Genomic DNA, 13,419 nt, shown 5'->3' with positions numbered 1-13,419 from the left:
TAAAATCAGTAAAATGACAAGGATGACTGCTTCCATTACTTTTATTCAACTGGAAGTGGTTTATTTTATGAGATGTCCTAGACCCTGCAACTAGACATAAGAAATAAAAGGCATAAACACTTGAATTAGAGAGAAGGAATCTTGCTACACTTGAAGAAGTTGTAATGGCTCATGTATAAAATCCTATTAAATCAAAAAAAACTCTAGAACAAATATAAGACTAATTTACAAAAATCAACAGTAATTGACAGCAACAAAATTCTAGAAAGTGAAATTAAAAATTATAATTCCATTTATAATGCCAAAGAAGATAATATACTTAGAAATAAATCTAACAAAAGACTTCCTTAAACTCACACTTAACAATTACCAAAATTACATAGAAAAAAAGTAAAGATTAAATGAATGGAATGGGTAGACAATGTTCATGGACTAGAAAATTCATTGTTAAGATGGCAATTATTCGAAATGATCTATAGATCAATCCTAATTAACACAACCCTAACAAAAATTCTAGCAGGCTTTCTATGTAAATGGACAACTGATTCTAAACTTTCTATCAAAATGCAAAGAGCCTAGATTGGCCAAAGCAATTAAAAAGAACTAAGTTGAAAAACTTAACTTACCTGATTTCAAGAATTACTATAATGTTATGGCTATACAGTTTAGAATTACCAAAAGTATAAATATATAAATCAGTGGAACAGAATAGGGAGTCAAGAAATAAACACATACATATATGGACAATCGGGTTTTTTTTTTTTTTTAAAGGTGCTAAGGCAATTCAATAAGGGAAATTTTTAACAAATGATGCTAGAGTAACTGAATATTTAGATGGGAAAAATATATAAAACTGAACAGAATTATATATATAATTCATACATAACACGTAAAACCTAAAACTAAAATTTCTACAAGAAAACATTGGAAAAATTCTTGGTAGCTTTGGGATAGACAAAGGATTCTTGTAACAAACAAGCATAAACAATAAGAGAAAATACTGATAAGTTGACCTCATCAAAATTAAAAACTACTCTTCAAAAAACAGCATTAAGTAAATGAAAGATAAACCATAGACTCCAAGAAAACACTCATAAAATGTATATCTGACAAATAGTATTGAGAGTGTATAAAGAACTCTTACATCTCAAGAATTGAAGATAACCCATTAAAAATCTGAAAACAGACTTTATCAAATAAGAGATAAGGATGGCCAATAAACAAACAAAAAGACATCCGATCTCATTAGGCGTCAGAGATACACAATTTGAAAGTACAATGAGACACGATTACATAATCACCCTATCGAGCTGAGGGGATATGGGGTAACTGAAGCCATCCACCAAGTGGACGGATATGTAAAATGGCAGTTTTTGTTTGTTTTTAAGTCAAACGTGTCCTACCATATGATCTAGCCATTCCATTCTTAAGTATTTCCCCAAAAGAAACAAAAACATATGTCCATCCAAAGACTTCTTCATAAATGGTCATAGCAGCTTTATTTCTAACATCTCCAAACTAAATGTAACCCAAGTGCTCATTAAGGGGTGGGTAAATACTGTGGTATGTCTATAATATGGAATACTACTCAGAAATAAAAAGGAATGACCTATCAATACATACAACAGCATGGATGAATGTCAAAACAATTATTGTGGTGAGAAGAAGCATGAACAGAAAATGTTACATATGAATAAATTTATATAAATTCTAGTTGCAAGCTAATTTAATGACAGAAACTAGATTAGCGGTCCTTAGGGACCAGAGTAGAAGATATGGATTATAAAGGGGCTCAAAGGAACTTCTGAAGGAATGAAAATGTTTGGCATTTTAATTGTGGCAATGGTTTCATGGATTACCTATATGTCAATATTCATCAAATTGTACACTTTAAATATATGCAGTTTTTTTAAAAGCTTTTATTTATTTATTCATGATAGACACAGAGAGAGAGAGAGAGAGAGGCAGAGACACAGGCAGAGGGAGAAGAAGGCTCCACGCAGGGAGACCGACGCGGGACCCGATCCTGGGACTCCAGCATCACACCCTGGGCTGAAGGCAGGTGCTAAACTGCTGAGCCACCCAGGGATCCCCAATATATGCAGTTTAATTGTATGCCAATTATATGCTTCAGTAAAGTAGTTGTTTTTTTAAAAACTCTCAAGTGTAGTTTTCCTACATTTGTTTATGTAGTTCATAAAAGAGATTTCAAAAGATCAGGACTCGTCTTTAGTCATTTAGAAAGAAAAACTGCAGTGTGAAATTGCAGGAAATTACTTATTAGGTTCCATAACAAAGCACAGCTCATAGTGGTCAGAAATAAGTATGTGTGTGTGCGCATGTGAAAACAACATACCATTTCCATAAGAAGTAGTTCTTCTCTTTCTTTCTCTTGATCCAACAAATCTTTTTCATAAAACTTTTTCTGAAACTAAGTTTAAAGTTTAAAATGAAATTATGAAACATTATGATGAGTTTCTGCCAATTTTAAGATATTCTTTCAGGCTAAGGTAAAGTGTATACTTACCGCATCCATTGACATTTCCATTCTGTCCAGCTCTAACACAGTCTGCAAGCAAAGTTGTGAAAATTATTCAGCAGTAATTAAATTAAACCAACCAATCATTTCTCGGAAAGATTCCGCTCCACGAGGGAGGTACAAAGAGAAGACTTCTCTACTCTGTGGAAGACTAAATTAGAAAATCTCTGAGGTTCTTTCCAATTTTGCACTGTATTTTTAATTAGTCTCCTAATGCCAGGATCCATTTACACTCGTAAAAGACTTTGACCTTAAGATGAGCAAGTCTCAAGGGACACTGAACACACAAAACACGTGTAAATTAACAAACTTCTAATAACTCCCAGGGCCACTCTTCTCTGAATTTTAGAATACAAGATAATTTTTGAATTTTTGAAAATTTTAGCTAACTATATAATAAAGCAAACTCTCATTTGGCTGAAAATCCTTAGTTCCTTTCTACAGAAACTTTTGACCATTATGACATTCTAACCATAAAGAAAGACTTTGCCCTAAAAGTATTTCTCAACTTACTATTTCTCTTTCAGAACACGTTAGTCTAAAACAAACTGTTCAACCAAACAATGGTCCATCTAACCCAAGATTCTGACTGTGACAGAGGACAATACTTCTCTCCAGGAGTAACTCTCATGGCCTAAATAAAGTACATTCGTATATTCTTATGCCCAAAGATAACCATTACAAATGCAGTATTTATTTGAAGCCTATTTTTATGCCGAAATTTGTGAAAATATTACAATTTATGCCATGAAATATCCCTTTTAAATGAAATTACTTCCCATCTTAAAAAACTGAGTAGCATAAGCCATGCCATTTTTATACTGAAGTCAGAGGTTCCCATGCCAAGACTTGTTTGATAAACATTATACTATAGAACTTTCATGGGATTGATCTGACTTCCTCACATGACATATACTTAAAGAGCTCTAGTCCAGAATAATCTATTGCATATTAATAATCTATTAATTCCATCATTTTTGTCCCTACTTAAAGGGTTAGTTTATATATCTTTTGAGTTAATAAATTCTTTCAAAAAAGTAACTAACCCTCGTATGTTTATTATTTTAAAAGTTAACTATTGCCTAAACTTCTGTAATTAAATGGTAAGGACAGAAATAGCTGATAGAAACAAATACATGTAATACACACATATTATGTATGTTTTTAGATGTAGCTACATATCCAGACTCTGGGTATTTCTGGTTAGTTTAGTTGGTAAAAGAGGAATTCATATTTCAGTTAAACAAGAGTATACTAATTAATACTAAGTTGTCAAATCACTTTATTAAAAAGTTCCTTGTGTGACATCTGGTAATGATCTCTAGAAACCAAAGGGGGAAAAAAATCAAAGGATTCTTTTTTTTCCTCATCACTGATGCTAAGTTAAAGACATTAATAAATTCATTCCTCTCAGTACAAATCAGAAAGCTGAAGTTCACATTCAGATTCATAGAAGTAACCACTATTAATTTGACTTAATAAGTTACACATTTTAAGCAAGAAGTTTTTGAAGACTATAAAGTATTTTCAGGTTTGACTTCAATAACCCGAACTTTTCCTGTTTTAGTTTCTAATATTTCCAAACAATCCATATAAAATCCAATGTAAAACAAACAAACAACAAACCTGTAAGACACAACGCTACATTACTGAAAAAGAAATGTACTCAGGGTAAGAGATCCATATTCTGGCTCCAGCTCTGCCACTTGATAATGAGATCTCAAGCAGACGTTTACTACCTCTAGGCCTAAAGCTTTTGCAAAATCAAAGAGATCATGAAGGCCCTTCCAGGGCTAATTTCCATGAAGTGTGACTTTCCTAATTTTACCAATAAAGTTCTCCTGGATTATAATCCCTTATAAATCAAGTCTGGTGGATGAAGTATTTGGTTGAACAGTATCTATTGAAGTGCCTCAAATGTGCCAGCTTCCCTCTCATGGTGCTTGTCTTACTAGTAATGGAAGTTGAATGAGTGCCCCTTGGTAGGAACTTTACTAGCTGTAGCACCCATCAGCCAAGTCAGTTACTGATACTCCTCTAGCAACGATATGAATATTTTAACATATTGCTATCTTGTCAAGCTAAAACAGGGAAGCCATGATTGACACTATCTACATGCAAGACACACAGATGTGGTGGTAAGAGTGATACTTACTCTTTTCACAATAGCCAGAACATCCTTATCTTTTTCTTGACAGAGGAGTTTTCTCACACACATTTCTAACTGCTGCAGTAGATGCTTATCTGCAGGGATCTTCAGGGTAGATTTCACTTTGGGTAACAAGTAGCAAAGTTTCATTCTACAATAAATTAAACAGTATTTGCTTTTGAATACATTTAATAACTAAAAAATAATAGTAACATGAAATTGAGAGAAAATTCACACTCTGGATAGCCTGGGAGTTTTTGTTGTTGTTGTTGTTGTTGTTTTATCATGTCGCAAATGTTTATAGAGTATCTGTGCTGAGTCAAGCACTCATTGTGGGTGCAGAAATACAACTGAATAAAACCAACAATTTCTCTGCTCTCAGGGAGCTTACACTGTAGTATGGGGCAGGGAAGAAAGAATAAGGAAATCAGTAAAATGTCCATCAGATAGTACTAAGGGCTGTGGAGAAAAATAAAGCAGGAAAAGATGAGAGAGTACCAGAGAGGCATTACATTTTTAAAACACGTGGTCACAGAGGGTTTCAGCAAAGGTTTCACTGAAAAGAGAATATTTAAGCAAAGACTTAAAGAAAATTAGGAAGTAATGTGACCATCTGGAGAGGAACAGGACAGGCAGGGGCCTGCAGTATGTGCAAATGCTCTACAGGGGGAGCTTGCCTAGGGTATTACTCCAAATCGGCAAATTGGCCCAAACTGTCAACAGGAGGCCAGCTCCTGCAGGGCCTTGTAGACCACTGCTTGAAGACTGGCTTTTCCTTTGAGCACCATAGGAAGTCATGGAGAATTTTGCACCGAGGAATGAAGTGATCCGACTTAACATGCAGGAAGGACCATCTGACTACTGAGTCTAAGAGAGAGGAGACTGTAGGTGTTTGGGGATGGAAGGGAAACGATAGGGAAGCTCTGGCAGTAATTCAGGCAGTAGATGGTGGCCGCCTGAATTACAGTGCTAGCAGTCAGGTGGGGAGAAGCAGTTGGACTCAGTATATTTTGCAAGCAGCAGGATGTGCTGAGGGACTGCAGCGGGTTGGCAGAAAAGAGGTTAAGGTTTTGACCTGAGTGGGTGCTAAGGTGCGATGGTCATTTGCTCAGAGGGAGAACACTGCAGAAGGAGCAAGGGTGTGTGCAGGTGCAGGAGATGAGGATTTACTTTGGGACAGACTGAGTCTGAGGCACCTGTTGGACATGCCATGGAAATGCTAGGTGGGCAGCTAGCTCAACGTGGCTCCCGTCCAGGAGGGATATCCATATAGTCAGGAATCTTTAGCACACAGATGATATGCAAGTCATGAGACTGGACAGATCACCAAGGCTGTAGGTACAGTTCAAGAAAAGATAAAATGACAGAGTCTAGGTGCCATCCCAGTCTATACCACATGGATAAGGAAGCAACACGCAGGCTGAAGAATGCCAAAGAGGAGAGAAGCAATCCAGGGAAGTACAGAAAGCTTCCTAGGAAGAAGCAGTACAAAAAAAATTCTCTGCTTTGCTAAGCTACTACCCTACCACTCTGCCAGGGCTGGCTTTAAAGAGGGATGCTAGGTGGTTGCCTATGTTTTAGCTGCTGTATCAATTCATTCATCTTAGTCCTCTCCAAATACTATTTTTTTTTACTCCTTATGCCAATTTGAGACAACCAAGTTCCATTCCCAGAGTTTCCAGGACACTTTGTCAGCTAAGCTCACAGTTGAGGAATCTTCATATAAAAAAAAAAAAAATTGGCTTTTTATTCAAGCAAAAAGGCTAAATAGGCTCTTCCTCCAGAATTTTCAGCTCTGTTCATAGCAATAATGGTCTTAAACTCACTCAGAGCTCACCACGGATCCTGGTGATGCTTTCTTTAAATTAAGAGGCCCGAGTTGCCCCAAAGAGAATTTTTTGCATTTCTGGCAAAGGGGAAGGTTCCTTTGGAATACCAATGGTCTTTCCAGGCTTCATATTGTCTATAATCAATGAATTCAAATTTTAAACATTCACTTAAGGAAAAACAGAAACAACAGACTATTATGCATACTTCATTCTTCATAACTCAAAGTAGGTCTAGAAAACATATATTCAACAGAAGGTACAGAAGAAGAAGCCACAGCGGTGAGTTATCTCTGTGAGATTCCTGGACCCGTGAGATTATAAAGATTTTAAGATTAGATATCACATCTTTCTGGTAAGCTAACTTTGTTATATACATTATCTCAGGTATTTATTCCTCAGAACACCCTATGAATTGGGTAATTAAGGAAATTAGTGCACGGAGAGATTATGTAACTTGCCCAAAGACCACAGCTAGTATATAGCTGGAAATCAGGCCAGGTGGTATAGCTCCAGAAACCCTCCTACTAAGTGCATGATCCCACCTCTTGCCTGTGATGGCTTTCATTCTAAATAACATCTCTACAGAGTTGGGCAAATGCTTTGTATCCAAAAGCCAATTAGCATACTGTGTTGCTGAATCCATTTGTTTGGCTGGCAGCTGCCCAGGTAGAAGACTGAAACTTGGGTGGCTCAAAGGTTGAGTGTCTGCCTTTGGCTCAGGTCGTGATCCCAGAGTCCTAGGATTGAGTCCCACATTAGGCTTCCCGAGGGGAGCCTGCTTCTCCCTCTGCCTGTGTCTCTGCCTCTCTCTCTGTGTCTCTCATGAATAAATAAAATCTTAAAAAAAAAAAAAGAAGAAAACTGAAACCAAGACAAATTGCTATGCAATGATCTCTTACCCTCCAAAAATAACCAATATTTATGGAGCAATGTTCAATTAATCTTCATTTGGTTTTTGAATTGTCAGGTTGCTATCTCTTAGGGTCAATGCTATGCATTTAGTCATATTGACCAGAGTAGAGATGATTTCATTTCCTTTCAAATAATCTTTGTCAATTGCTTGATAAATGATAATTCATCACACCGGGAGCTGATTTTCTAGAGTCACAACTTCAATTTGCAAAATATTAACAACATAGATGTAAAAATACTGAAGCCAATGCAGTAGCATTTTCTGTATTTTCTTACACTAAAAATACGAAACAAAATCCAATCCTGATTGCCTCTAAAAATGGACAGAACTTGGCCAAGCCAACTTTAAGTTATTTTCTTTAGTCTCAGAAAATCCATAAATTAAGAATATCTACTCAACCTTCTCCTGACACCAATGTATGTATTTATCCAAGTGGCAGGAGAAGCCTGCCAGTCTGGCTTTGACTACTACTCTCTTAACCCAATAAATCAAAGACATGAGGCACTGTTTAAAAAGATTATGCCTCCAAGTCCTATTGAGGCTCATGAATTAAGACTACCAGGAATTTCAAAGTGTAAGTACATTATAGTAGATCAGAAGATGAATTATAGTAGATAAAGTTAAATGTACAATATTTTCAAGTATTTCTTTGGATTAGTAGCATACCTTACATTTGCCACCGGATCATGTGTCAGTTCAATAGCAGGTAGAAAGAAATATTTACAGAAAAATGATTTGGAAAAGATCTCTATAATAAATTCACAGGTATCCAAAAATCGAAGTCTATTCCAATAACTTTTTCCTTGGCCCAGTTCTAGAAACAACAACAAAAAAGATAAGATTAATCTTTCCTGCATGAAATTATATGTGACAAATACAAATCAAAACCACAATGAGATACCACCTCACACCAGTGAGAATGGGGAAAATTAACAAGGCAGGAGACCACAAATGTTGGAGAGGATGCGGAGAAAAGGGAACCCTCTTACACTGTCGGTGGGAATGTGAACTGGTGCAGCCACTCTGGGAAACGGTGTGGAGGTTCCTCAAAGAGTTAAAAATAGACCTGCCCTACGACCCAGCAATTGCACTGCTAGGGATTTACCCCAAAGATACAGATGCAATGAAATACCGGGACACCTGCACCCCGATGTTTATAGCAGCAATGTCCACAATAGCCAAACTGTGGAAGGAGCCTCGGTGTCCATCGACAGAGGAATGGATAAAGAAGTTGAGGTCTATGTATACAATGGAATATTCCTCAGCCATTAGAAATGACAAATACCCACCATTTGCTTCGACATGGATGGAACTGGAGGGTATTATGCTGAGTGAAATAAGTCAATCGGAGAAGGACAAACATTATATGGTCTCATTCATTTGGGGAATATAAAAAATAGTGAAAGGGAATAAAGGGGAAGGAGAGAAAACAAGTGGGAAATATTAGGGAGGGAGACAGAACATGAGAGACTCCTCTGGGAAATGAACTAGGGGTGGTGGAAGGGGAGGAGGGCGGGGGGGGGGTGGGGGTGACTGGGTGACAGGCACTGAGGGGGGCACTTGACGGGATGAGCACTAGGTGTTATTCTATCTGTTGGCAAATTGAAAACCAATAAAAAATAAATTAAAAATATATATATATACATTATTTTAATTTCTCAAGTGTAGAAACTCACTAAAGAAGGCCCAGAGTAAATATTTCTCCCATTCAATCACAGACCGATCCTGTCATTTAAATTTCTAAAGCAAAAAAAAATAAATAACCTACAAAACTCAAATACACACTCTAGATATTTATCAACATCACGGAAAAATGATACATAATGTCGGCCCAAGATAACAAAGGCCAGTTTACTTTCTGCTTTTCCAAATAAAAGGCAATGATTACTTACGTTCAATTAACTTCTGAATGACCTCATGTCTCTGTTCTTGTTTACGATTATAACGTAGAAAAATGCATAGAGTTCGTGAAGCTGCCTTTTGGACAGGTAAGACATTCTTAAAGAAACAGGTAGGAAAGACAATTAGACTAATCTTATAGCATAGTTTTGCTCCACAGGATCAATTTTCAGTTTTGGCTAAAAGTAAGAGCAATTTTGTCTGCCTCTCAAATCACCTAGGAAGTGTCTTCCTAATTCAGTGTGAATATCACTCAGGCAGATCAACTAATGCATCACATTACAAAGTTAATTTAGTTTGGCACAGTCATTTCCAAATCATCCAGATCTGATTTTTAGTTGACTCTCCTTTCTCTGCCACTTCATCGTTAAGTGGCATTCTCCCCAAAAACATCTCAGCCATCCATTCTCTTAGCCATTCCCTGGACCTTGTCATTCATTTATTCAACAAATATTGCAAGAACATGCCCTGCCTTAGACCTAATCACCAAAAATGTGCCACTTCTAAATTGAAATCTAGAAATCATATGATCAAGTGTACCCTTCAATCCTTCCGCTTGCTTCTGCCTCTTCGATCATTCATCGAGATCCCTGGCCTATATCACAGATAAAATTTAGAATCCAAGGGACACCATGTCAGTGACTCTGACTAGTGTCTATAATCCTTTGTCTTCTGACTTTCCATCTTATCACTGGGCAGAATTTGTCAACTGTAAATGAATTCAATTATCTATCTTTACTGGGTTCAAATTATATATTAGAAAAAAAAATCTCTCAACCAGTAAAAAATTCGTATTTACCACCTTGGCTTACATATAAATACCATCATATTTAATATTCAAAGATTCAGAGTATTATAGTGGGGATCCTTGAAATTCAAGTAGAATAAAACTTACTACACTGCGGGGAGTAGCCTACTACCTCCTCTCATGTTTTATACAAGCTCTTTTTCTCTAGAGTACTATTCTGTGTGGTATTTTTGATGTGTTAAACGTAAAAGGAGAGTATTCCCTATGAATTAGAACAGAAAATTTAAGAAAGGTACATAAAGAGAAGCATCACTGGCATTTTAAAAATGAATTTTAGATAAATGAACTGAATAAAAACATGTTACTCTCTTCTTCAATTTGTGTATACTAATAGAATTTCAAACACATCAATACTAGTCACATGAAAAAAATTTTTTTTTTTTACCTCACAGTATAACATAAGCTATCTTTTGGGCCAGAAATCAAAGATGAAGGTAATCGTATCAAAAACATGTCAGGCCCTGCCTGAGTAAATTGTGACAATCTGAGTACACAAACAATGACTGCATTTGATTAAAACAATATCTAATATTAGAGAATAAGCCTGAAAGGGAGACAAAACCAAAACAAAACTCAGTTGTCACCACTGGGAGTGGTTACTGCACCAGCTCCTAACTCTAAAAACTGACAGCAGGAGGAAAAAACTAAGGATTACATGAGGAAATATATTTCAGTGTAATCAAATTACCCAAATGGATAAAGAAGAATATCTCTTCATGGAAGAATGTCATGAAAAATGTAGAAGTGATAGAATTTTTAAAAATCACTCTCCTGCAAGTTCTAATGAAAACAGATTCAGGAAGGATCACCAGTGGTTGCCTAATGAGTGTTAAGGTTGATGGAAAAATGGTGTTCAGAGTGTTCCAACCATCAGCTTCAGGGTACAGTGTACCTTGCAAGAGAAAACATAATTTTGCACCAGACTGATAAAGCTGTCCCCACCTGGACAAACACTCTGAGCTCACTGACAGAGAAACACATGTCTGGATAGGATGCAATATAAAATGTAAATTGGTGTCCAAGAAGTATTCTCACCAAAAATGTGTAACCTAAAATTCAGTGAGCTTTAGGTTAATTTTCTATTAGATCTAATTTCCCATTTACAAGAAATATTGAGAATAGGTGAACCATGAAGCAGCACTCTGACAGAATATTCTACAAGACAACAAAGTCTCTTCCACAATTCAATGTCATGAAAAAGTGGCAAAAGGGAGAAGTGGGAGCCTGTTCTGAATTAAAAGACAATTAAGAGTTGTAACAGCCAAAGGCAATGTAGATCCTATATGGATATGCATTGGATCCTATATGGAATAAAACAATTATAAAATATACTTAGGGGGCCAATGTGGACTGCAGAGATATGAAACAACATTGAAGAATAATTGTCTGCTTTGTAAAATGCAATGGCTATATTGTGATTATATAGGAGGATGTCCTTTGTTAGAGACGAACACTGAAATGTTCAGAGATAAAATATAATGATACTTAGAATTTAAAATTCCTCAGCACAATGAAACAGAAAAAGTGGATATGGCAAAATGTTAATAACTATTCAGTCTAGCTGAGTTCTACATGGGGGTTCATCATTTTCTCTGCCTTTCTGTATCTTTACAATTTTTTTATAACAAAAGTAGAAAAAAAATCATTACTCAAAACCTTCCAAAGATTTTCCATGTTTCAGAGCATACAAGCTTGATTCCATGTCAAGGCCCTGAAAGTGCACTGTGCTGCGGGCCCCACCACCCCCTGCCTCATCTCTCTGCCACTCACCACACCAGCTTCCTTGCTCCTCACGCAACCACACTATTCCCTTTGCCCAGGCCACCTGTCCTTCAGACATCCACACGGTAACTCCTTTATTTGGTTCAAACCTCTGCATGAAGTGTACTTGATCAGAGAGGACTCCTTCCTGACCACTATCTCTCCACAAGAGCATCCTACTACCCACTGTCACGTTCCTCATTCTCTACCCTGCTTTACTGTTCTTCACTGTTGTTCTTCCCTGACATACTATCTACATATGTTGGCTTACTGTCTGTCTCCAGTGAAATTTCAGATTCCAGGATAATATTTCCTTTGTCTCTTTTAGGTACCCTAGATATAGTGCTTGGCACATAGTAAGCACTCAATAAATTTTGCTGAATGAATGCATGAGTCTTCTAGCCATTAAGTATGGAATGGAAAATATAAATCTTTCTTTTCTCCAGAGAATATTGAAGCAGAATAAAGTATCCTCTTTGATCATGGAAAACATGCTATAATAACCATGTATCTCCTTTTAAGTGTGGAATCACTGTCTTGTAAAAGAAGGTAAAACAAATCTCTTAGGCTTGCAAGTACTTTGTTCATACTCTATGTTGTAAATCATTTCTTTCTTGATAAGTGAAGTTAAAAATATGGCATAATTATGTCTTCTTAGCTTTGTAAGTACAGCAGTACTAAATCATCAGGCTGAGATAAACAATTAAGATCAAACTTCATAGCACTTACTAGCAGCTGTTAATATATTCCCTGACCCTGTTTTATTATCTATCCTGCCACCACCCCTTCAGAACACAAGCTCTGTTAAGAGCAGGAGTCTGTCTTATTCACTCCTATATCCCTAAGTCCTTAAACAGTCCCTGACACATAGAAGACATTCAAATAGGTCATTTCTGAGTAAAATAATCCATCAATTCTGCTCAATTTTATGTGAAATTTCCTATGTGGTACACTCATGCACTGTCCTCCAATAAGGGAGTCATTGTTGTCAAAATCATTTCTTAAGACTGTTATACCTATAATGTAAGCCTATATAATGTAACCTTAGTCCTCTAGGCTTTGATGAATGAAATTAACTTGTAGAAGTGTTAGCTCATGAAATGTAGGCCTATTTTTTTTTTTTTTACTTAAGTTGTAAATGACACCAATAATGTTATTTTTTTTATTTCTTTTTCATCTTTGAAGCAAAAGCTGATTTTGGGTTTCTGAGATGTCTATTAGATTTCATTACCTCCCTCTTATTTAGAACAATGAGAATATAAAGTGATTTTTAACAGCTTCTAAAACATAAACAATACACAGAACTTTTTTATATTTCAAAAATGATAAGGGGGCACCTGGGTGGCTCAGTGGGTTAAGCGTCTGCCTTTAGCTCAGGTCCTGGGATCAAGCCTAGAATCAGGCTCCCTGCTCAGTGGGGAGTCTGCTTCTCCCTCTCCATCTGCTCCTTCCCCTGCTCATGCACTCTCTAGCTCGCTCGCTCTCACTGCTCTTTCTATCTCAAATAAATAAATAAAAATT

General features: G+C 36.5%; 1 protein-coding gene across 8 annotated transcripts in view; it reads right to left on the bottom strand.

Moving 5' to 3' along the window:
- The window catches only part of PPP4R4 (protein phosphatase 4 regulatory subunit 4), a 98,703-nt gene that overhangs the window by 15,317 nt on the left and 69,967 nt on the right, over nt 1-13,419 (bottom strand). For 7 of the 8 annotated variants that reach the window (XM_072839782.1, XM_072839784.1, XM_072839781.1 and 4 more), the window contains 5 exons: nt 9,323-9,428; nt 8,097-8,244; nt 4,695-4,839; nt 2,528-2,569; nt 2,357-2,431 (listed from right to left, as the gene is read on the bottom strand). In XM_072839782.1, coding sequence (XP_072695883.1) covers nt 2,357-2,431; nt 2,528-2,569; nt 4,695-4,839; nt 8,097-8,244; nt 9,323-9,428 — 516 coding nt within the window. The remainder of the gene's footprint in view (nt 1-2,356; nt 2,432-2,527; nt 2,570-4,694; nt 4,840-8,096; nt 8,245-9,322; nt 9,429-13,419) is intronic. The other variant, XM_072839783.1, reaches the window with a different exon arrangement.

The sequence above is a fragment of the Canis lupus genome, chromosome 9 (genome assembly GCF_048164855.1).
Source record: "Canis lupus baileyi chromosome 9, mCanLup2.hap1, whole genome shotgun sequence".
NCBI classification, from domain to species: Eukaryota; Metazoa; Chordata; class Mammalia; order Carnivora; family Canidae; genus Canis; species Canis lupus.
This window is presented reverse-complemented; position numbering and strand designations above follow the sequence as displayed.